General features: G+C 35.5%; 1 protein-coding gene across 1 annotated transcript in view; it reads right to left on the reverse strand.

Annotated features, from left to right (window-relative positions):
* Nucleotides 1-850: 850 nt before the first annotated feature.
* LOC106790981 overlaps nt 851-24,526 on the reverse strand; it is a 68,418-nt gene continuing 44,742 nt past the window's right edge. Inside the window, exons 2-10 of the mRNA XM_014756277.1 lie at nt 13,714-13,925; nt 13,353-13,542; nt 11,001-11,609; nt 10,009-10,922; nt 8,806-9,095; nt 5,650-6,079; nt 3,430-3,742; nt 3,109-3,318; nt 851-3,039 (exon numbers count right to left, since the gene is read on the reverse strand). Of these exons, the coding sequence (XP_014611763.1) occupies nt 2,401-3,039; nt 3,109-3,318; nt 3,430-3,742; nt 5,650-6,079; nt 8,806-9,095; nt 10,009-10,922; nt 11,001-11,609; nt 13,353-13,542; nt 13,714-13,925 (3,807 nt within the window). The 3' untranslated portion in view covers nt 851-2,400. The remainder of the gene's footprint in view (nt 3,040-3,108; nt 3,319-3,429; nt 3,743-5,649; nt 6,080-8,805; nt 9,096-10,008; nt 10,923-11,000; nt 11,610-13,352; nt 13,543-13,713; nt 13,926-24,526) is intronic.

Raw genomic sequence — 24,526 nt, forward strand, 5'->3', positions numbered from 1 at the left:
TACCGATGACCTGGAAATCTTATTTAAAAAATGACCCAAAAATATTTTTTATTTGCCATTACATTTGACCCTTAAAATAGTGCAACCTCATTCTGTAAAGTTTTTTCATAGAGTCGTAAATAAAGAAGATATTTAGGTATTCCCATTTATATGGTCTACTTTGTATATACAACGATTGTTTTATGATAAATCATAAAAAGGAACTTATTTGTCATTTTTATCATGCTGCGGTGAAAATTATATGAGGCATTGCACCGCTATAATAATTTTCAACCAGAAGTCTCATATTGTTATATTTTTAAAATGTTAATATATAATATAAGAAAGGTATATAAAAAAAAAATAATAAGACAAAGAACGAAAAGAAGAAAAACAGTATGTTTATCCGAAAAAGAGTTGAGGGTAATCAAAAATACTATTAACGAAGTTTTAAAATCTTTTTTACCCTTTTTGAAAATTTTAACGAGCAGTAATGTATGTATCTTAATATATGAGTGTGTGTGTGTATAAGAGCGTAGATATAATCTTAAATACATATTACATTTATTTTAAAGGATATGTATACACATATAAATACATAAAGGTTTATAATAAAATTACTTCGAGTCGATTTCGCACGTTGAAGTTTCGATAGCGTTAAATCTATATTAAATAATCTTCACAGACGATAACGAGTAATGTATGGTAACGATTTTACTGACGATACCGACAGTATCGAGGGTAAAGTAGATCTCGTTAAAACGATTACATATTTAATTAGTTTCTTTTCTTTTCCTCTGTCTTCCATTTGTTCTTTCTTTCTTTCTTTGTTGTAAAGTAGGCCCACAAATATGACATGTAATATTTCAAAAGGAATTTTCTTTTAATGTTATGATTATTAATGATGTTTTGTACGTGGCAGATAATAGAAAAATTCTTTTCTATCTATATGATATAGAATAATAACGAACGTATGCGTTAATATATGTCTAAGGATAAATAAAAGATAAAAGGTCTACCATTGTAAAATCACTCGGATATTAAAATGTTAGAAGAAACATATATAGAATAAAATCTGACGAAAGCTGAATAAAAAATAATTATAAGTTATGTTGAATCATCTTCTCTTTCTCCATTAATGTTTCTTGATCTTTTTTCTAATGCAATTTGTTTTTAATAGATCGGATCTATGGCAGTATGGTTTGTGCGTTTGGTACGCAAATGATCGAATACTTAAGCCAAATATCGAGAATTATTAATCTCACCTTAGTGTTCTGAAATATCTCAGAAATACCACAAGGTATAATTATTATTAACTACGCGTTAATTCTACGACGTGATTTGGCAGTTTCTTCTTCGAACGGTATATCTCGTAACTGTACATACAGACGAATCGTCGTGTATATATATATCTCATAAAATTACAATTTATCGACTTTTTGATTTTCTCTCTCTCTTTCTCTCTCTCTCTCTCTCTCTCTCTCTCTCTCTCTCTCTCTCTCATATCTATCTTGGATTTATTAGGGTTAAAATTTATAATATAAAATTTCTCTAAAATTCCAACAATATGTCACTTGCCTTAAACCTGTTTTTTTATCTCTCTTTTTTCCTCTTTTCTTTTATCTTTTTACTTTATTTTCTTTTTATTTATTTTTTCTTAATTTTCAATCGTAACTTCCATATACAACATTTAATAATATCGACGATATAATATACTAATGATAATAATAATATATTACTCTGAGTCGTATCTTATTATACAATCCATCTAACAATGATGAACGTAATAATTATCGCAGTCGTAACAGCCTCTTCTTTAATAAACATTCCAATCGAGAAAATAAGACGCATGTATTATTATTAATCTTGGTCTTGCTATGATTAATAGCTACGATTTTTGACAAGAAATAGAACTAACAAAAGAAAAATGTTCTCTAGGTAATTAATGAAGCCGTATCGAGTCAGTTGTTCTTTTCCTTCTTTTTTTCTTCTTTTTCTCAAAAAATTCTACTTTATTTATTTTATTTATCAAACAATTAATCTTTGAATAATTTGAGGAAATAAATATCATCATCGTCATCATCAGCATTCATTTTTTAGAGGACCTGGAGATTCTGGTCCCAATTCTTATCTCCTGTGCACTATTTATTTAAAAAAATAAAAATCTAAACAACTGTTTACTAAAAAAGGCTGTCCTCTTAAAAAAGAAACGTAAAAATCAATATATATATATATATATTTCCTTTGTTAATTCTTCATCAACTCGCTTTCGACTTTCACTTCTATTCTATTAATAGTAGCTTTCTTTTTTTTAATATGCCTTGCTAGGAACATTTCTACTTCAACAGGATTCAACCTGTTCGTATTTAATTTTTCATTTAAAATTCTGACTCTTGTTCCTTTTTTTTTTATTTATCGTATTCACTTCTTTTTGTTTTTACCACTCTTCTGTAACATAGTAATTTTCAATCGACAATTGGAACCGCCGGTATAAACAACTTCAGCTTTGCCACCTTCTTCGATGGCTGCTACGAATGCTTTGACCGATTTTACATTAACGTCTTTAGCACTAATCTCAAAAGAACTGCCCGTGTAACGATCTCTCGTACATTTACCAATGCTCGATGCTTGTTTCTCCGTCATTTCGATACCGTCTAAACAAAGCCAAGTAAGATATTGAAGATTCATAATAATCGTTTGAATAAAAACATGTTCCATTTGTGTTTTTTTAGCGCTGTCAGTGACGATCAAGCCATTCATCTTGATAAAACTCAAATTACAAAGTTTGATATATTTTGCTATTTGGCGCATTGTCCTTTCGCTGTCTTCTAAACTGATACGCCAGAAACTGATTCGTAATGATTGTAAATTACGGAAGTGCGAAGAGAGAGAAGCAAAAAATTGTTGAAGTATTTTATCATCGATGAACAATAAGGATCCACTGCTACCTCCTATGGCTGATTTGTCTAACGATAGGTCAAGCTCGCTTAAACCGGTGAAGCCTGCTAGGAATGGAAGTAGTAGAGGACCGCGTAATGCCAGTCGATCGTTTACCGTCACCTACAATCACGAAAGGTGGTAGTTGAACAAAATGCCCAATATATAACTGAAAAGTTGTCTTTAACCAACCTGGAATCCAGCTAGTCTGAGAAAGACTATAGCAGGGCAAGCTGGAGGGGGTGCAGCTCGTAGTAACTCGGCACCAGCATCGTCGCGACGTCCTAATCTTGCGAGAGGACCTTCGTGGACCGCCAGGTGGAGCCGAGCATTACATAAACTCAATTCCCTCACGTTCGTATATCTCAGTAATTCTGAGAATACTGCTAGCGTTTCAGATTCCTATATGCGTACATACATATACATATGTAGATCTCGTTCGTTTAAATAAGAATTCTCATTCCTCGTGATAACATTTCGAGCATACGAAATAATTCTTAAGGCCAAGCTTACTTCTATTCTAAAGGTCCAACCCTCGAGACTGAGAAGCCTTAAAGTAGTATTCCTAGCGAGTGCTTGGCAAAGAAGTCTAGATGGATGATCGTCAAGGGCTAGTCTTGGACTAGCTAGATCGAGAAGTTGAAGACAGGGTGCCTCTGTCAAGGCCAGGACGAGCGGCATAACATCAGCTGGTTTCGAAGCACCAGCAGCTCTAAGAGCATCCAAGTGTCGCGCTTTTCTTATTGTTTCTCCTAAACAGCTAGCATCTAAGCCGCCCAAAAGACATTTAGACACGTTCAATGATCTCAGCTTACAGCTGGGCTCTCTGTAAACACAATCAATTATTATTTCTTGGATTAGTAAATGTTCTTCCTTGATAATTTATGGCAAATCAATGTTGTCCGAATTGCATTTATAATAATTATTAATAATATTTAATAATTAATGTATATTACATTATCGGGGATGATTGATTGAAATGCAATAACTGATTTTATTGTTACGTTAGTTGGATCAAATATAAAATCGGATATCGTCGATAAAAGTAACCACCGCAGCTTTTGATATTTTCCAGTCAACCTTAGTCACGACCAATGATCCGTATAATCATTTTTATCTCTTTAACACCAATCGGCTGTAAAAATCGAAGGAGATATCTCGTTTTCCCTTTATCGTAGCGATCCCATTTTATGCACACATACGTCCACATATTATTTCTATTATAAATAAATGAATATACGAATATAATAATTAACAAATAAATATATCCAAATAATATGTATTACGAGATTTGACAAACAAACAAATGTTTTAACGAGAACAAGACTTCAAATTTGAGAAGATAATTAAGTCGTGTGCTATCGACATATTAGTGATAATAAAAATGATGGAATGAAAAGGAGAGAAGGGGGAGAGAAGGGGGAGAGAAGAGGGAGAGAAGATAAAGGAGAAAACTAATGAAAGACGCGAACGCATGGAATGTAAAGTACGTTTAAAGCCAGCAGGTTGAAATAACCTCGTGAACATTTTCTTCCTCTTCGTGAACATTGCTTCTTTTTTCCTTTTCTTTTTCCTGAAAGATTCAATTTATTCTCATCGGGACAGACGAAAGTGAATGGGCCTGAGAAAAAAGGAGGGAGGTAGAAGAAAAATGCGAAGTAAAATAGTCGAGCCCAGCTGGTGGTACTCGTTTTTAATTAAAAATATATTGTACGATTTGTAATTATAAGTAAATCACATGCTCGAGATTCGTTTGATAGTTAAATGACGATAACAAATTTTGTTCCGATTTAATAGCGTAAAATGATTGATTTTTTTGTATTGATAAATGTCTGCTTTCTTCTATTTTGTTATTAACTGTTTGCACTTAATTACAAAACTTGACTTGCAAGCTTTGCGCTTTATCAAATTAAAATGAATTAATAATAAAAATAAAAAAGCACATAATAATAAACGCATAAATTGAATTGGTCGGAGAGAAATAGAAAAAAATCCATAGGACGTCAGTTTGTCGTTCAATCGGTTAAACTTTGAATTCACGAATTATAGAGCGAGTAAAAGTTCGATGACGAAAGTTTCGTTATAATCGAAGGTTCCCGATATCTTTCTAGTTTCGAGAGAAGGACGAAGAACGCGTACAAAGTTAGCGACCTTGCTTCAAGAACGCATCTCTCCTCCTCGAGTAAAAGTATGAGAGAGAACGCGCATCAAACTTTCTTCCATGAAAGTTCCTTTAATTTCTTCGGTAGAAAGATTTTCCATCGTCTCTTACACTAAATTTCCATAACTCATTTATCCCTGCTCTGGTTCATTCATGCTCCTAGAGCATTTTTTTTTTATCGTCAACGAGTAAAATTCTAGATTCAAAGTTTTTTTACTTTCCAAGTTAACTATGTGTACGTAACATTGGAAATGCAAGTCTTTCTACATCGAGCTCGTTCAAACACAGCGCTGTATAAATATTCTAGAAATTTACAATTAGATATTTTTTCTATAAAGTGCATTACTCTATTATTTTGTTTACTTTGAATTAGAATTGAATGTAAAGCCAACAAGTTAATTAATTGAAGAACGAACTGCCATCCGAGCCTTAGACTACTCGATAAGATACCTGGATAAATGAAAAATACCGGACATATTTTACTCAAACTCTGCTACCATATTATTTACAATATTTCCGCTAATAATCCGATATTGCATCCTAATTGGATTTTGTTTTGTTAATAAGTTTACCTAATAGCATTGAAGATTTCATGAAATCCGGTACCCTGATGATTGCTGACGTCACAAGTAGGTAATGGATGCATAAGAGGTGGTCGATGACAAAGTACGCTGTCGCTGTTTCGCTTGCTAGTTCCATTGCTATCATTTTGCGGTAAAGGTGCGTTTCCGGTAGCACTGGCATTTTCGTTTCCTGTCGAAGCAGCAGGGCCAGTAGCAGGGGAACCGGTAGCTCCGCTAGTATTATGTCCGTGTCCATGACCGGTCGTTGGACCAAGCCCGAGACCCAATCCAAAAGGTAATCTTGGTAAGGTTGCTGGCCTGGTTAAACTTCCATAAGCTGCCAAAGCACCACGCGGTAAGGAAGAGTAGCAACGATTTAAGGGAAGAGTGCCGAGGATGCTCGAGGCGTATCCGCTACTACCGGATCCAGAACCTGAACCTACAAAACTCAATTTTATTATGTTTATGACGAACGACAACAAAAATAATACACACTTTTTATTTCTTACGAAGTATTGATTTTGATAATCGTTCTAAGATATCGAATAATTCAATTCTCTCCTCGGAGCTTAATCAAAGTTTACCTTTGCTAAACTTTTGCGAGATAGAATAATAAGTAGTTTTATTAGCGTTGGCAAAACGTGAATATTATTATAGAAGAGCGGAAGATTTTTATGCTCTTACAATTTTCCCACCGGCTAAGTTTACCAAAAGATTTAAGATGAGAGAAATATAATTTATATTACGGTTCTGAGGCATCTCGATAAATTCAGATGAACGTTGACCTATTTTCTTGAAGTGCCAAGAAAGAGATAGAAATAGAGAGATAGAAATAGAGAGATGGAGAGAGAGAGAGAGAGAGGGAGAGACGAAAAAGAAACAATCCATTTGTCTGGTTTTTTTTCTTTCTTATTCTCTTTGACGAAGGGAATATAGAAAACGTTTACGCTTGGTCAGCCAATTTACGTTTCATATTTGTTAATGGAGCGTAAGGCAGGAAAGTAATAAAGCGTGTTGAAAAAAAGATGGCTGGGGGAGTACAAAGAAAGTACCTTCGTCGCTTGATGGAAAGTGCATCGAGAGTGGTGAAACGATTTAAACTCTCGCAATCAACGATACGAACCGTTACCTTTTCACCCGAGTTATCCGAATTGACTCGATTAATTAACGACAAAGATCCCAAAGGAAAATAGTTCCACTGATGGTGAGTGAATTATACATCAACTGCCGTACGTGGACGCTATGATGCTAACTTTTCAATTCAATATTCATATTCAATTTCACTTTGTGTTCTTTTCATATATCTTTTTTCAACAAATAAAAGTCGCTTTACAGAGAACAAATTCAATTGTTGCTATCGAAAAATAACAAAAGATTATCTTTTAAGTTATTTAAGGTACTTTTTCTTCTATAGAATAGGACGATGTTTATTTAAATGCGATACCAGTTACTATTCTCCTATTGATTTCAAATAATGTATTTGAAAAATTCAAAGGAAGCTTAGCATTCGTTCTCTTTCTCTAACAAATTTCGACTATCGAGTATTTCATTTCATATACCTATAAACAGGATGCATATTATATATTTGCTAATATTATAGGATCAAAAATGACAGGAATTGTTAGACAAATTCTCTCGTTTGTCCGTAAAGAAAAGATATGAGTTTTGTTGGATGTAACGATGAGAGAAGCTAATGAAAAGAGACAGACAAAGAGGGAAAGAGCAGCATTTCTCAGAGAGATGATTAATAGATTGCTTCGCAAGCGGAAATTATCTTCCCCGCGTTCTATTTATCGATCTGTCTTTCTCTTTCTTTTCCCAGATAAGTCTCTTTCGCTTTCTTTCCGAGCGTGCTATATTTTCAACGAATTTCTACCGACGCAAATCCCCTTAAAGAAAGTTGTCCCTTAAGGGAAGACCTCCTATTCGAATCACTGACGAATGAAATTTGGATATTTCAATTTCACCCAATAGTCCCAACCCTATAGTCCCACCCAATAGTATTTTGTTCTTTCCTCAAAATTCTATTTGGTTGCTCGATCATACACCAATTATGCAACTATTTCAATATTTGTTCGACTGTGGTATTATAAAAGATCCCATCGTTAGAAACAAATTCGTAGCACAAGCGTAATTATACTTGTATTGAAAATTATCCTGGCGGTGGTAGATTTTGTAATATTCGCTCTATAATAAGAAGACGAGACCATTCTTTTTTGCGATTGTAAAACTAAGACTATATAACGATAATTCAATAATCATTTTCATCCGTTAATTACTTTTCCGATCGTTCGGAAGTCTAAGAAAAAGAACGATAACGAAGTACTCGTATATTGCGTTAAGAATATTCTCAAAGGAAGGAGAGAAAACTAAGCGAACGCTTTTCTCTGGATTATAATTTCCTACGGGTTATTCTCGCGTTCGTATCTAGAAGCACTTTTCACATTGGTGTTTCACGATCAGAATTTGCTTCGAAGCTAGTAGAAGCAAATGGTTCTACCGCTATCACTACCGTTCCCTATTACTACTATCCACAGCTTAAAGTTCAAAAGGGTTAAACTTTCAAGTTCTCTAAGTAAAATGCCAACGGGGAGTTCCTATGTATATATATATATTACATGCGCACACACAAAGGGTGTTCCAAATAACATATTCGTATATAGAATACCCTATACAGATTGCGAGTAAAAAGAATTCCATAGTATAGATCGTGCAAGCAGTAAGACCCAAAAAAAAAAAAGAAGAGAAAAGAAATTAAAGGAAAAATATACATATGTGGGTTGAAAAGTTTAGCATAAAGCACAAAACAGCGTACGCTATTATATGCTGTATAAATAATCAGTGGATCTTTTTTGGAACACCCTATATATGCACATATCGGACTTTAAACTGGAGTCATCGGTCCTCTAAGCTATTTCAAATCTAAGTTTCTGTCATTCCGAGTTGATAGTTATTGAGTTAAAGTTTCTAATGTGTCGAGTAATAGACGTAATCCTCGTTAGGATCATTAGCATTAACTTACGTTTTATGTCATAGTTTAAATCGATTTTTCATCATAATGAATTGAAATGATGAATGATTTACAAGGTAATAATACGATAAAGATATATTCGATAGAGTAAAAAAGAATTATTATTATATATATTAATTGTGTATGTTTTTTACCCATACTGATTCCCGAACTAGAAGGATCTTCGTTCTTAGAGCCCCAACTTCCGGCTAGATTGAGAGCAAGAAGGGGTCTCTCCTTGAGCAACTCAGCAACGGAGGCGAGGCCCTCCGAGCCACAACCCAAATGGGGCAAGTGCAGTGCCTGTACTTGAACGCAGCCGCGAAGTGCATCGCAGATCCGTGATACTTGTTCCCCGGACAGATTCATGTCGAGGACCAAACGTGCCAAGCTATTAGAAGCATGACTTAGCCCACGACACAACACGTTCACCACACATTCTAATCTACAATTTCAAACAAAACAAAAATAACACATTTTTTTTCGTCGAAAAAAAATATAGACGATTTTGTAAAAATGGGTTTTTTTTTCATTGAACAAAATAGAATAGGACAATGTCCGATATAACACTTGTAACTATTACAAATATACAATTGAAATGATTTTCGAGTCATAATTCTTACTATTTCTCTTGAAACATAAGGAGATCTAGATGATGTATAAGAAGTGACAAAGAGATTAAAGCGAGCGAAGAAATCTGCCTCATAAGAATAATAAAAGAAAGAGAGAGAATCTTTTATTTAATGCTGGTTGCTGGCGGAAAATTAAGAGGCACGTCGGACGTTTTTCATCCTAATGTAAGAAAGAAAAAGTGAAGGGAGAAGGAGAGAAAGAGAGGGACCGAGCTTTAACCATGGTATCTCTTCTTTTTTCTTCAAGCTTTTCCAGTTTCAACAATTCTTTCCTTTTCATTTCTCCGTTTCTATTTGATCCTCTCCCTTTAATCATCGTCACGAATGTTCGTTTCGTTTGTCTTCTCCTCTTTTTGACCTTTTCTTTCCTGATTTTCTTCCGTCGCTCGCAAATCCGAGGGAATCGCGGCAAGTGGCTCCGGAACTCGCAGGGAAAAGACTAAAAGGGAAAGGGAGAGAGAGAGAACTACTGAGTTCCGTTTAGCTCCGAGGCAAGTACCCCTACCGAAAAGGGCTCCAACGACTACTCGGAAGATTTTCCACGATATATCTGCTGGCTCATTATCGCAACTTTCCAATTCTCCTCTTTCTTTGATCTTTCTGTAACTTCTCTTTTCGAAATATTCCAAATTTGAAAATATTATTTAATACTATTTGTTAGGGTAAAATACAAATCAGAATATGGATAAAATATTGTAATCGCGCGTATTAATAAATGAAACTCACTTGTCATGCGCGGATTCTTCGAGGCAGGTGATAACCAATTCAAAGTCGTTGAGTTTCTTTTTTCCGAGCACACTCTTTAAATGTCCAGCCAGCCTTAATGCTTCGTCAGCCGGAAATTCTTGGCCAAGGAGGGAGGTAATCCTTACGAGTTTAACACTCTCGTTAGTAGCTAGAGCATCGAAGAATTCGTCGAGATATCTAGTGTCGAATCCTCTTTCCAATTGGAAGACCAATTCGAGAGCCTCGATGGTGCAAGCCGAGCTTTGAAGTATCTTGGACCAACCTTCCAGTTCTAAAGGTGAAGTGTGTACCAAAGGTGCCGATGGTTTTTCATTAGGAGCTGGCCCAAAACCAGAACCTGCACCAACTAATCGACAAACGGCTGAAACGTTACCGTCCGATGCACCAGCTGCTTTCAATAATGAAAATACCGATCTAGGTGGTACTTCTAAAGGACAAAGCTGATTAAGAATGAGGTGTGTCTTCGGCCCTAAAAGACCAGCGAGATGTCCTATGATACCCGAAGGTAAACCCTCGAGTTCTCTTCGTAGGATGTTCGCGTATTGAGCGACCGAGGTGAGGTAATAAGCTGCAAGGAACTCGGCCACGGCTACGTGAATAGGAGTGAAGAGATCCGGTTTACGTCTTTGCCCAAGGGTCAATCCTTTGGTAAGAAAGCCTAGCCTGGTTACTTCGATGCCACCACCACGCGCTCTTATTTCAGCTTCGGTATAGCAACACCTTCCTTCCCTTAAGGCTGCAAGAGATACCTTGCCAAACTCTTCCAAACGTTTCCTGCAATGTCCTGGAATCTCTTCTTCGTAGGGAATGGCTGGCTCGAGGCTTCTCTTCACGATACATTTCACGGCAGCATGCATGAGAGCGCTCGTTTCTCTTGGTAAACTTCCTGAATCCTGTAATCAAATGTCAAGATCAATAGAAACTTGTTATATACCTATATATAATTAAGGATTCGTCGTTAGGAGATGTACCTGGTAAAGACAGCAAAGCATGATCCAACCGAGTGGATGTTGACCCAATTGTTTGACTGGTTGCGGTTGAACGTTCAAAGCTTCTAAAAATTCGCAAGCCCTGCCTGCTATGTTGTTGTGAATAAAATACGCAACGCAGAGTCTTTCGACGTGGGGCCATTCTAGACCAGCCAAGTGGATCCTTCTTTGTACCAATGGCGATAAAGTAGCCGTATTGATGGGCGAACAAGTGACGAGTATTCTTGCTTCTGGAAATAATCGTCCCTCTAAAAGATCTGCCGCATCCCCCAGAGAGGCTCTTCCTCCCACGCATTCGTCGTAACCGTCCAATACGAAGAGCACCCGGTCTTCCATCAGGTGTAACGTACGCCAAACTTGAGCTACGGCATCCCCGAGAGCCGCTGTTCTTGGTAAAAGTTCTCGGGAAAAATAATTTAACAGTGGACTGCCACGAAGTTCGCGAAGCGGTACGATGAACGCCAAAGCTGGACCTTCGGCTTGTATTGCCCATTGATAAAGTAAACGTAAGCACAGCGTTGTTCTTCCGCTTCCTGGACCACCTTCGACCGCAACTCTTCTGGGGGCTTCCGATACGGTGCCATCGCTTAACTGAAAATCAATCCAAAATCGGACCAATGTATTCATTATTATGATATTCGATTCGCAAAAAGCTACAATGCTACAATAGAGAATACAATCACAACATATTATACAAATATAGTAGATACATTTCTTTGTTGATTCCGTTAAGAGGTTTAAGAGCTATTGTAAAATAAAGAATATCAAATAACGTCTACAAGTCCGATGTAATTTTCTTAAAATTTTTCTTCTATCCACTTTTCTCTTGTTTGTCCTCCTTTTCCTCTCGTCGACCCCCGCCCCATTCTCCGATAACGCGAAATGCTGCAATGAGAGTAGCGAACAATGCGACACTTCGCTTGGAAACGGGCACGTCGAAAAATGAACCTCGTAACTCTGCCACGTGTACTGAAAGAAGGCTGAAGGAAGGGTGAAAACCTTTACGGAAAGAATAAAATCAAGAATACACACCGAAATATCTTTTTGATACTACCCCATTTTGGACGGAAATAAATATGAATAAAAAGTAAGCAAAATTAAAGAGAAATGCAAAAGTTGCATGCGTATTGTCTCTGAATTCATTTGATTTCTATCATTTCAAAATGAAATAGGAATAACATAACGACAAAATTCAATGTAACAATTTTGATAACTGATGAAATTAATATAAAATCGAATTATCTTCGAATTAGTCGTTATTGGATAGATAGGGCTAAACACATCTTCGCCTTCTCATCGAAGGTGTCGAAAACGTTCTCGAGAACTGTCGAAAGATCCTAAGAGATCTATTAACCAACTAATTGCTCTTTCGAGCGAGATACGAAAGCTAAGAAAAAAGCTCTTGGAAAAGCTACTCACGAACCAACAAGCTTTATTTTTCTTCTACTTCTTCTTCTTCTTCTGCAACCCTTACCTTTTCTATTACTCGTTTTTCATTGTTCTTTATCCAGCACACGCTATATACAAGAGTAAAGTCGTTCTCGTTACTAACCTAACACAGTTTATGACTTTTCTTTCTGTTTTAGAAAATGCCAAGAAAGAAATGACTTTGTGACGGTGATTAACCTTACAAATTTTGAAATATATTATATAAAATGGATTGGTGACAAGGAAACAATAAAAAAATAGGAAAGAACGGATAGAGTTTGAATAGATACCAAAATAACGAAAAAGAAATGAGAATGTGCGTATCTGTGTAAGTCGTATTTTAAGTCGTTTTTTAAATCGTTTTCCAAACTGGTATGATAACACGGGATACGTGATATCAAAACTGGGTCACGAGTAGCTACTTTATTGTTCGAGTTATAACTCGTTTCTATTCTTCTCTTGTTCCTGATTCGACCAATATTCCTATGTACTATTACTGCTACAAGTACATCCACGAGAACGATGACAATAAAAGATGAGAACATCTCGAGATATCACATTCGACACATGCAATATTAGTTCCACTCGCGAGTGTTCTACATCGAGAAAAAGAAAAATAAATTGATGATCATAATTATGTGCGGAAGTATGCTCTTTCGAATGGTTATGCGATAATAAAAATGAAAAAAAGATCAATTTATCGAGAGGAAAAAAGAAGGTTATAAAATGTTGGAAGAAGATTCATAGGAGGTAGACACCACGATGTTCGTCTGTCTTATCGGGTTTGTCCTGCTTGAGAAGTTTTGCACGTTTCCTACTTGTCATCCTCGTATTCGTCGACGATAAGAGGAAGAGAAGGAGGAAGAAGTAGAAGAAGAAAAGATGCGGGTGATTTGTAATACTCACTCTGACAGGTGCGAAGATTTGGTCCGGCTTGATGTTCTCGAGACGATGTTCCTGTTCACTTTTATGCACCAATTGCAAGTGTGGTTTGAAGTGAGCCGGACAAAGACTTCCAAGAGGCAAAGGGCAAACCCATGCCGGCATATGAGGTGGATCGCGTTTCCCTAATTCCGTGTAGAAACTTTTCAAGAATCTAAACAATACATTTTAAACCCATTTAATATATTTTATTATTTCGAATACAGTTATATGATTACTTTACATGAAAGATATTTAAAAGAGTGATCATTAAAGCGAAAGAATAGAGTCATCAGAAACTTGACTTGATCTCCCTGTAACAAGTTAAAACTTCAAAGAAATTAACCTGAGTAATCTTCCTAGAGGATCTCTTTCCGGGGACGGAAGAGGTCCGAGCCCGCTTCCGGTGGTGAGTCTTCTCGAAGAGGCACGAGCACTTGATATGTATGCAGCCGGTGCTGGTGGTGGACTGCAAGGTGGACTGCATGGTTGACAACAAACCGGACTGTTTCCAACCGGCGACGACAATGTCTCTCTCGATGAACTTCTTTCAAGTTCCTGCAACGGAGAAAAGCGCAAATTTTCAATCAATTATTTCCAACGACAATAAAGATCATGAAAAAAGAACATTTTATTTCTATAAGATAATTATTTTTTCTCTATACGATAATTATTTCATTTAAACATCATCTCATTGAAATAATTCCAATGTAAAAACTTTCATTAACTTTTTGTAATAAAAATCCATTACAATGTAGGTTAAAAAGGCTGACTATAAATGAATTTCTTGTATTAAATAATGACGTGAAAGATAAATGAAGAGGGGTGCGTGGGTGTTGCAGCTGGAGAAGGAAGATGAATGGAATGCTTCTGGAAATAGAATGTATTTCGTTGGATGAAGGACTAGAAATAAGGAAAAGTGATGTTCTTAGGAAAAAGCTGACATTAATTGGAGATAATTGCTAAACCGCGAACGACAAAGGGCTTTCACGACGAAGGCATGAAAGACATGCTATCTAGCTGGCTTACAAAGCACTTTTCCCTCTGGTCCTTCGCCCTTTGACCCTCCTCTTGTATAATATTCGTCAAACGACGTCACGAGATTGTCATTTTGTTAATAAATTGAATAATATCATTTAAACAATGTCTATGTCTTGTTATTTAATTGTTCGTGATAAAAAAGAAAAGGAGAAAAGATAAATAAATTTCACGAAATAAGATGTATTAGAGTGTGCGAAGGTATCTCAAGTCGTAAATCACATAGGATCTTTTTATGAAAAATGAATTCTTAGAAATTCGTATTCTCGTAGGTTCCGTTCCAGTGATAGAACGAAAGGAGGGAGGAGAAAGGAAAGGGGGCGCCTTTGGTCGCATAAATTCTTGAAAAGGTGTTCTTTGAACCGTGAGACTTTCCACGGAATTTAAAAAAGCTCGACCTCCCGACTTTTTCTTCCCAAATCAACTTTATTCCTGACCAATACCGTCAAACTTGGACTAAGTTAAAAGGAACGAAAACCTTTTGGAAGATCGTTAAAGACCGAGTATCCTTCTGTCAATAATATTTTCTTCGCTCTATGGAAGTAGTATACTTGTAATCTTTGACAAAGCAAAGATGAGAAAGGAAGAAGTGTGTGTACGTGGTGCGCGTTCTAGATGGGTGACACGTTAAACTTCAATCACGGTCAGAAGCTAATTTAATCTCGATCCAATTATAACGGATATAACGTTAAGCCTCTTCTAGGTACGCACTCTAACAGCTGTACTGTTGGAGAGGTGGTGCATCGCTGATATCGAACATGTTCAACCACTGCGTAAATTCCATAATTGCCTGGTTCGTCCGATAAATTTGCCTAGGATTTGCCAATAAATCCAATGGAAAACAAACATACCCTCTTTTACTTTTAATCAAATGTTTATAGCGTTATTCGTGTATAAAGTCTTTCTTTGTTATTGCTATTTTTATGTTATATAGTGGTATGGTTCAGAAATTCGGGCTTCGTCGCGAACGCGTCAAATTCTTCTAATCAAATTCAAAGATTAATATTTAATTAATAGCAAAACAAATATATAAAAACACATGCGTACAAAATATGTATTAAATTGTATTTTCGTAGAGAAGTGTTGTATCGTTGATCGAGCTTTATTAGCAAAAATATTCTATGAACAAATAATTCCTATTGTACTTACTCTATTACCTACATCGGACGAAGATAATAGATATCGTTCTACTCATTTGATTGATCATTAATGATGCTCACAATAGTCAGCTCTTTAGAATCGCATTACCTAATAATTATATTGTATAACGAGATCTCCATACGTATATGCACTCATATATTGCGCGCGAACATATTCATTGACAATTCTCCTTTAATCAAATTTTTTCTTCGTTTAAATTTAATTGATCATTCTGTTGAATATTGGTAATTCTAATTTTTCTTTAATAACACATTTACTCTATTCAAGAAAAAGGAAAAAAAAACTAAAGTATAATCTTTGTACATTCACGATAAAAAGATATATGGTTTACAATTAAGAATGTAACTGAAAATATATATTTGTTAAAGTGCAAATGTTGAAAGATCTACTGTTTGAAATTGAAAAAGAAAGGAGAACATGATTACGAATGGCCAAACGAAATGATACATTAGTGATAGATTCTGATTTGCTAAACACACTTTGTAAGTCGTCAAGAATTCGCTTAGTAAATGATAGTAGAGGAATGAAAATTCGAGCTTCCTACTCTGTTTGTTTAGTCAGGAGTAAATTCGATAGTTTCGAAAGGTTTCGAAGGATTACGGTACACGCAGAGAATTCAAAGTGTAAACGAATGGCTCGTATCAGAGGTGTTTCAAATGGCATCGAAATAACGTGAAATTCGCTGTAATCGATAGACTCTCTTCCTTTCTCTATTTGCTTCTGTCTCTTTTTACTCTTTCACAGATTTCCCTATATAAATGAGAGAAAAAGAAGGTATATATTTATTTCTTTGGAAATAAACAAATGAAATAATAAATGCGTTCCTTACTCATTTATTTTGCTAATATGTTAAGTATACATTTTTAAATGAAATATCTAACTCTCTGAATGTTCAACTCATTATAAGGTATAAGTTAATAATTAACTAATCCGTTATCGTTCACATCGATTATTGTTTTCAACGATAAATTATAGCTATGGTATCGCATTCTCTTTGAAAGGAACGATTTGTCCGACTCGAGTTATTCTCCCTGAAAGAACTGCGTGTTCTACTCTTTATCGTTTTAAAACACACACAACAGATATATATATATACACGTACATAGATGTACGTCATCGGAGGGTAGGTAAACATCCCTTGGTATTGGATGGCTATGAGCCTTGGCAAACCCGTATTTTCCTGTAAAGCCGACGATGTAATATGACGATAACGAGAATCTACGCGTGTTTCCAATCGGTAAGAAAAACATGTGCATTCGAACACGTAAATTAAACGTGTGATTTACGTTGTCGTGCTTTCCCAATCCTATCTACGCATTTCTGCGTATCGTCCAATTTCGATTTTCTATCGGATTCATATTTGTCCAGAGAAAAATTCAATTGTTATTATCATAATATTAAGTATATTTCTTTTATTCGATAAAATTATACGCATTCTATCTGTGACTCTATGCGTTTATATATTTATGTGTTACAGTATTTTTATCAAAAGTTATTAAATTGAAATGAAAAAATCTTCATTTGTGTACATTTTCAATTGTATTTTTTAGTTTAAATTTCGATTCAAATTATTCTAATAAAATGTAAATAAAATATATGTATATATAAATTTGTTCATAAAAGTAGAAGTTAGACATTCGAGTAAACGTTTTAATTAATTGTGCCTTTTAATTAACTTTCTAATTAGACATTCTCGCACCCTTCCTCCATCCTTCTCTTTCTCTATTTTCCTCAATTATCTCTATTCTTTTTATTCAAGTGGAACTCATTCTCTCAACGATGTCGAAATTAAAAGTCAAGCATAAAAAAGACAGGAATCTTATCAAGGATTTTCCTACAAAAATTGAACAATTCAAAGAATTTCAAAGTTATTAGGATTAAAGGAAAATAACGAATGAAATTTAGTCTTAGAATCATCGACATAAGATTAATATTACAATGGAGAATCTATGAAAGTGGAAAAACTTAGTTTATGCAATCAATGTTTCGTTGAATTTCTGTGACATTCTAATTTATTGGTTCCAACAGATCATTCCATAAACCGAAATGATTTGATTAACTTAGCGAATAATTGAAAAATGAATACTTCAAAATTGAATACTCTCTCATCTTCCTACCTTAGTTTCAATCGATTTTGTTCTTATCAAGTCTTTGTAAAATCCTTTTCTCTTCTCTGTCTCTTCACTTTTATCTTCGTGTGCGTTTTCTTCCTTTTCCTCTTCCTCTTCTTCGTTTCTTATTTTGTTTCTTTTCGTTCTAACTTTCGTTTCTCGTTCCTCGACGTGACCTTTGACCAGACCGTTTAATCCTTTGTAGGATAACAATCGACAAACGTCACTGGTCAAATCTGGAAGCCGACTTTTTTGTTCCGTTCGATAAAACCTGTGCTGCCTTGGCATTTTATTTTTCTTCCTTTATTTACGTGTTATGTCATCTATCGTTTCCTTTTCACCACGATATGTCGTTCACTGTATCACTCGATCTATCGTATCAACATTGCCAATCACTTTTTATTATATCTGACAAGTCGCTAACTTTCGCCATTTTATTTTACTTTATACTGCTATATTTTGCTTCAATGAAATAAATATCAAAATGTGCGTTTATTGTTATCTCGCATCCTTTTCCTATTTTATAGAATATAATGAATAAGATTTTGGTATTAGAACTCGAAGGAATTACCCTTAGTTCTTGTAATGAAAATTCTATCGAATTTCTTTCAAGTGGAAACCGCTTGGAAAATATCTTTGAATATTTTTGCGATCGAACGAAACTCGATTGAAGGAAGAAAATCGAGACAATTTCTATATAGAGACTCTAAATAGGGGTAATGTTATTTGAAATTCATTTCACATAGTTCAATTCTTTCGAGAATGTTTTTAGTAGTTGAAAGATTGTTAAAGAGATTGTTCTTGAAAATAGAACGTTTTGAATACTGTTTTCTTAGAAAATATTCCAATATAAATAGAAAGGAGAGATAGAGAAATGTGCTATTATATAGAAGACTCGATCAAATATTTGGATATAAAGTAGGTATATGAAATATTGCGTGTATTACTTTCAAGTAAAATATAATTAATAATTGTTTCCAGGGAAGTTCATTAATAAATTTTCTAGTGAAAACAGAACGATACGAGAGAGAGTGAGAGAGAGAGAGAGAGACGAAATATAACTCGATGATTTCCACGTGAAGACTGAAAGAGAATCATTGAAAGCGACGCGCGATGGTTCGATCCGAATCGATGCTATTACAATTTGAAGCGTTTAAAAATATCCGCTTGTACACTCGAACGAGGTCGTTTGAGACTTCCGCCTGCCTTCAAGCTTGGAATTTCACTGATTTTCCTACTCGATAATTCCTAGATTATTCCTACAATAAATGAATCGAGAAATATGCGATTATAAATCTTACCCTACCCCGTCAAATAATTTCTCATGGAAAAACGCACCCTATTAAAAGTTTATTTCACAATATCATTTATCAATCGAAAAATTCTATAAGGAAAAAGAAAAACCGTATATACATAGGTGTATGTACCTATGTACTTGAGTATACTTATATATATATATATATGTTCCAGTTTTGTTCTATCGTCATCAGAGCCAAGTGCAAACCGTCTTGGCTCGCTTAATTGAATTCCATCGTAATTAAGCGAAGGTCGTGTCGTACTTCGTAGAAAAGCGAAAAGCACTAGAGAGAAAGAGAGAGAAAGAGAGATAAATAGAGAAGGGCCAATGGTTGGGAAGAGGTTAGTTTATACAGAGCTTGGCACGGTCTCTCGAGAGTGCAATTAATGTCGAATTAGCTCTTAAAGCAGCATTAATCGAGGTCTCTTAAGTCGAGCGAAGAAAAACCGACCGATCGAAAGTTAATGCCAAAGTAGCAAAAGAAAAAAGGCCCCCTTAGGAATCCTCGTTCGAATTTCAACTCATTTGATTCAACATTTCTTATATTAAGAAACATTCGTTAGAATAATACTATAAGAATGAAAATAATTCGTTGATCTTTCTCTGGAATTTTGGTCTTCTTGATAGTAATAGTGATTTCACGTAGTCAAGGAAGGTAAATGGCGGAAGGAGGAGTATTAAAAGCGGCAGTAAATTCGAACTAGAGTAGAAGATTCAAAAGTCACGTACGCTCGAGATATCCGAGCTTCGATCGATCGATCGAAATCGTCGAGAGTGCCATTTGGAAAAGCTATTCGAATAAAGCGTCGTCGTACCGGTGCGCAACTACCCTATTGGTCCTTCGAAAACTTCCTTTAACTAGATCAATTTAGTCTTTCTCCTAGAATCAGCCGAGATTTGATTTATCAAGAGAAAAATGCGCATACCGTTGCCGTTAGCGAAACCGCTGTTCGACCCGAAACGAGTTTTCACACGCGACCGATTCCGATTCCGATTCCGATTCCGATTCCGATACTACTTGCGAATCATGATTCTCTCTCTTTCTCTCTTTTGCTTTCTCCGTTTATCGGCCAAGGACGTTCGCTTTGGCCAAGTTCTCCAGACGAACTAGTACACTTGATTCACTATTTTCGGCTGAGCTCTGCGAGCCAAGGCCAAGCCTGCACTATTTTTTCATCGAGTTATCGCACAAAGAATGCTTCTATTAACAAAAATATCAACTTAATATTACTTTATATAATACTTGGTAATAATCTCAAAGGAACTTAATCCAATTTTCCAAATTCACGAACGAAGAATCGTCACGCACCCACATGCAAGTATAATACAATGGTTCGTACATATCGGTTAGAGCTTATGGCAAGTAAGGTATTATAAATACCTGAACGCTTACGTTCGAATCACGTTGACCGAGGTAACCAACTACTATAGTACTAGACGAAGCAAGAACGCGTTTAACACGTTGGTCGATCGTACACTGACCGTTCGTTCTCCCTCTAGGTTTCTTTCTTCTTTCCCAACGTGTCTCCCTTTCTCTCTCCCTCTTGTCTAGATCTTTGCGAGCGAACGCTAATGCACGATTTTTAATCTTACGATGAGTGACGTTTAATGAAAGCTTACATACAACTCTCTTGCATACTTATTCGTTACTTATCTCGTCTATTACTCCAGTTCATTTTTCCTATGTCTTTTATAATACGAGCAAACGAAACGCTTCGTAGATCGTTCCGTTCTTTTAATTAACTATCTTCCTCGGAGCATCTTAATTAATGACATTTGTTTACTTTTTTGAAAAATGAAAAAGCAGATAACAACATATATAGATATTCGCGGTCTTTTGCTTTGATAATTCAAAGTTACGCTCGAGAAAACTCATTGTACGTTTATCGCAAGATCATCGGCAAACGTTGATTCGCTGTTTACCGTAAAATAAGAATAATTACATGGCATAATTTGAGGAGGGAGTGCAGAAACACGAAGAAAGAGAGGACACTCCACCCGCCGCGCACTAAATCTGGCTCTCTCGGAGTCGTTTGCACGAAAACTCGAGGAGAGTACGTCGAATGAAAGGTGACCGGCGTGTGCCACTAACTGCTATCTATACAATAGTAATCGTAGTAGTAGTAGTAGTAGGGATTATTCACTCACCACTACTACTCGCGCGAACATGATTTCTCACTGACCTACTCCAACAATGTCTGGCCAGTCTCACGAGATGAAAGCGTATCGTGTTCGTTCTGGCCAGTCAACGAACGATAAAATCATTCTCTAGATCGGTTACGTTAACTAAAGCTCATTTTCGTTTAATCAAGTCTATCATCAATTTCAGTCCCAAGTTTAGTAAGGTAACACAAACGGAAAAAGCAAAAACCGTATGCAGTTGACGACGACGACGACGACAACATACACGGTTATGCATTAAATTTAGACGCAAAGATATATTTCTAATTACCGTACTTCATTATCCTTTCTACATATTCTCTGTTCAGGCTTGTTTTAAACTAGAATCACGCATACGATCTTCAAACATTCCTATCTTGGTCGTCTGTAAAGTATACGTTGTCGCGAACGTCTACGTAGACGGTACTCAAATAAGAGAAATTTGCATTCCGTAGGTGCATCTATTTCGGTCAACGACGTCTCGTCTCATTTTGTCTACCCGCTCGAGAAATATCGCTTCGTCGTGTGTGCAACGGGGACAAAGAACCTACCACCCACCCCGTCTCTTTCACATACGCTTTCTCATATTTTAACATTTATTTTTGAGTTTTTCATTAATAAATGAAATGCAATAATTGTTTCAAGTATAAATGTACTTTATCATACTTAAGGAGTATTCAAAAGTACAACGTCGACGTAAAGTTTGCATAAAAACGAAAAAAGTTGTAGTTGCGAAAGGCTATCCTACTTTTTCTTTATCTCATTCCGAGTTTATCAACTTTTTCCTATCTCTCCAAGTTCGACCAAAATGTGTATATATTTATCTCCATTCTCTTTCTCTATCTTTTTCATTAGAAACAACAGTAATCGTGAAAAGAATGTTGAATTTCGTTATCGGTATTTTTCATTTAAAAATGTGACAATAATTCTTATATTTTGTAGGAAATAAATAATAATGATAATACATTAAATGCAGCGCTGGCTTCTCATTGTTATTAATGTCTTTCTTCTTTTCCTCTTATTATTATTTTTCTGTTTATATTAAAAGGGAACATGGTAGGAATGATTAGTGAAAGGAGAGAGAAAAAGGATGGATAAAAAGTTATACAAATATTTCTCGTATTTCCAAGTTTTATGAAGGCTCGTTAGAAATGAAGCATATTTAACGAAATACGAATAATCTTTGACGAAAGAGATAGGAAGATCCATAATCCTTATTTGAAATGTTCAATCTGAAGAGTTTGTTTTACGTAGCTAGATCGAGGATACAATCCATTATGCAAGATATGATCCTTTGAAAAGCAGTTTCGTGCTTTCAGTCGCGTTTCACTTGAAAACGTTCCTTCTCTATTTCTTACGAGTTTTCATTTACCACAGTACTAATCTAACGAATGATCTATTGGTTAAACTGAAAAAGGTAGACAAATTAGCGACATTTATGGATATGATGATTCGAGCGTTTTCAATTTGGAAATTTCAACGTCAAAGAGAAAACAAAGTCTTATTTCGTTAGTCCATCTTTATTAAAAGAAACAGTGTCTCAAGGTACTCATTTTGTTGCGGCTCGTCGACGAAACATTTTCGTGTTGTTTCGAGAAGTTAAACAAGTAGAAAGAGAAGAAGGTTGCTTCTCCTTTAGTACCTTCTTCTCTTTCTTCTTCTTCTAATTCTCGTGCGCGATGGCGTCGTTTATACGAGGATTAACGTAAACACGGATTAAACCAACGAACACGTTGGAAACTCGGTGCTTTCCTTGGCAAAATGTCTATCGTATATTCCATCTTCTTGAAAATGGATTATTCTTGCGAAACACGTGTAAAATGTTTCCAACAATTTACTTATTTAATCATTATGAATTCTCATTGAAATTAATATACTAAAGACATAATTGCAAACATTGTTGCATTCTTCAAGACGAAAACTGACATTTTTTCATTACCATGTCTTAATAAATACAAAATTCGAATAAACTCTAACTTTCTCTAAAACAAATTTATATATTATGTATTATTTGATTTAACGTCAAGGAATTCTGCTAAATGAATTATTAAAATTCGTTGATTATAATTTAATTGAAAATGAAAATTATGATTTCGATAGATAAATAATGATATAATTACTATTATGATATTATATACTTATCAAGTTCTATTTGATTTTATTGAAATATGATCGGGCAAGTGTTTAATGCATTATAATAATCCTTCATATCAAAATGAATATACGCACGCTTTTGCCTCTGCTTGTAAATTAACGAGTTCGTAGAATGAAATAGTAAAGTTACGCTACTTAATCGCTAGCTAACTTATCAGAGAATTCCTCTAATAATATATATTTTTGTTCTTAATATACCTGAACCATTGAGAAGACGTATTAGGAGGAAAATTCGAAAGACGCAACAAAAGAGTTATCGACTTTGACTCGATTGTTAATGGTCTCGTAGCCTCATTGAAATGGCGATCCCAAAGTGCGCTGACACATAGAGGATAACTATAGTTGGGAAAGAGAGGACGCGTAGCGACGGCAGGAACGCGTTTGATTAAAACCCATTTATCACTTAAACCGTGTTCCGTTTCAGGCTTTTCTACACTTCGGATCGCTCTTTCGTCAACATTATATATTTTTTCTTCATCTGCAATTTTTCAAATATTCAACGTTACATTGACGCACCTAGATAATTTAACAATTGATAATCAACGAAAGTGAATAGTTACACCGAAGAAAATAATTCTCAAATGTATAAAAGGAAAGTTCAATTAACGTAGTTCTATCGTTTTCAGTCGTAACATCGACAAAGTGAAAAGCTTTCTCAGAAGCTTTGGCAGGCGTTAAAACAAACACGAAGCAACCGTGGTATTGTTGCTGCTAGCATGCTTGCCTTTTCATATTTGGCCCTTTTCGAACGTGCGCTTTGCACTAACGTGCGCTTTGCACTAACGTGCGCTTTGCACTAACGTGCGCTTTGCACTAACGTGCACTTTGCACTAACGTGAGTCTACCGAGTGAGAATCTATCGTTCGATGTGCAAACCACTTAAATTAGCATAATTACACCTAAAGAAGAAAGAAAAAGATGAAAAGCCTCGACTGGCAAAGGGTTAATAGTCCATTGGTTATTAGAAAAAGAAAAGACAATGCTCGTTCCATGTATATGCGTGTACGAGCGTTATTATCTCGTCGAAGGTCCAGAGTTTGCAACGCATTAGGCGAAATTGAATTTCCACGACGCGTTATAACGAATTTCTATTGGCTCTCGTGATTACTGCGAAACACTGACTACCCCAACTACTCTTTTGCTACTCGAACGGTGTTCGATTAATCGTTTCAAATACATACATACAACATGCATGCCTATATATAATATATAGCTATACGTGGGTGTAACGTTACGAA

The sequence above is a fragment of the Polistes canadensis genome, unplaced genomic scaffold, assembly GCF_001313835.1.
Source record: "Polistes canadensis isolate GaletaPanama2010 unplaced genomic scaffold, ASM131383v1 scaffold_275, whole genome shotgun sequence".
NCBI classification, from domain to species: Eukaryota; Metazoa; Arthropoda; class Insecta; order Hymenoptera; family Vespidae; genus Polistes; species Polistes canadensis.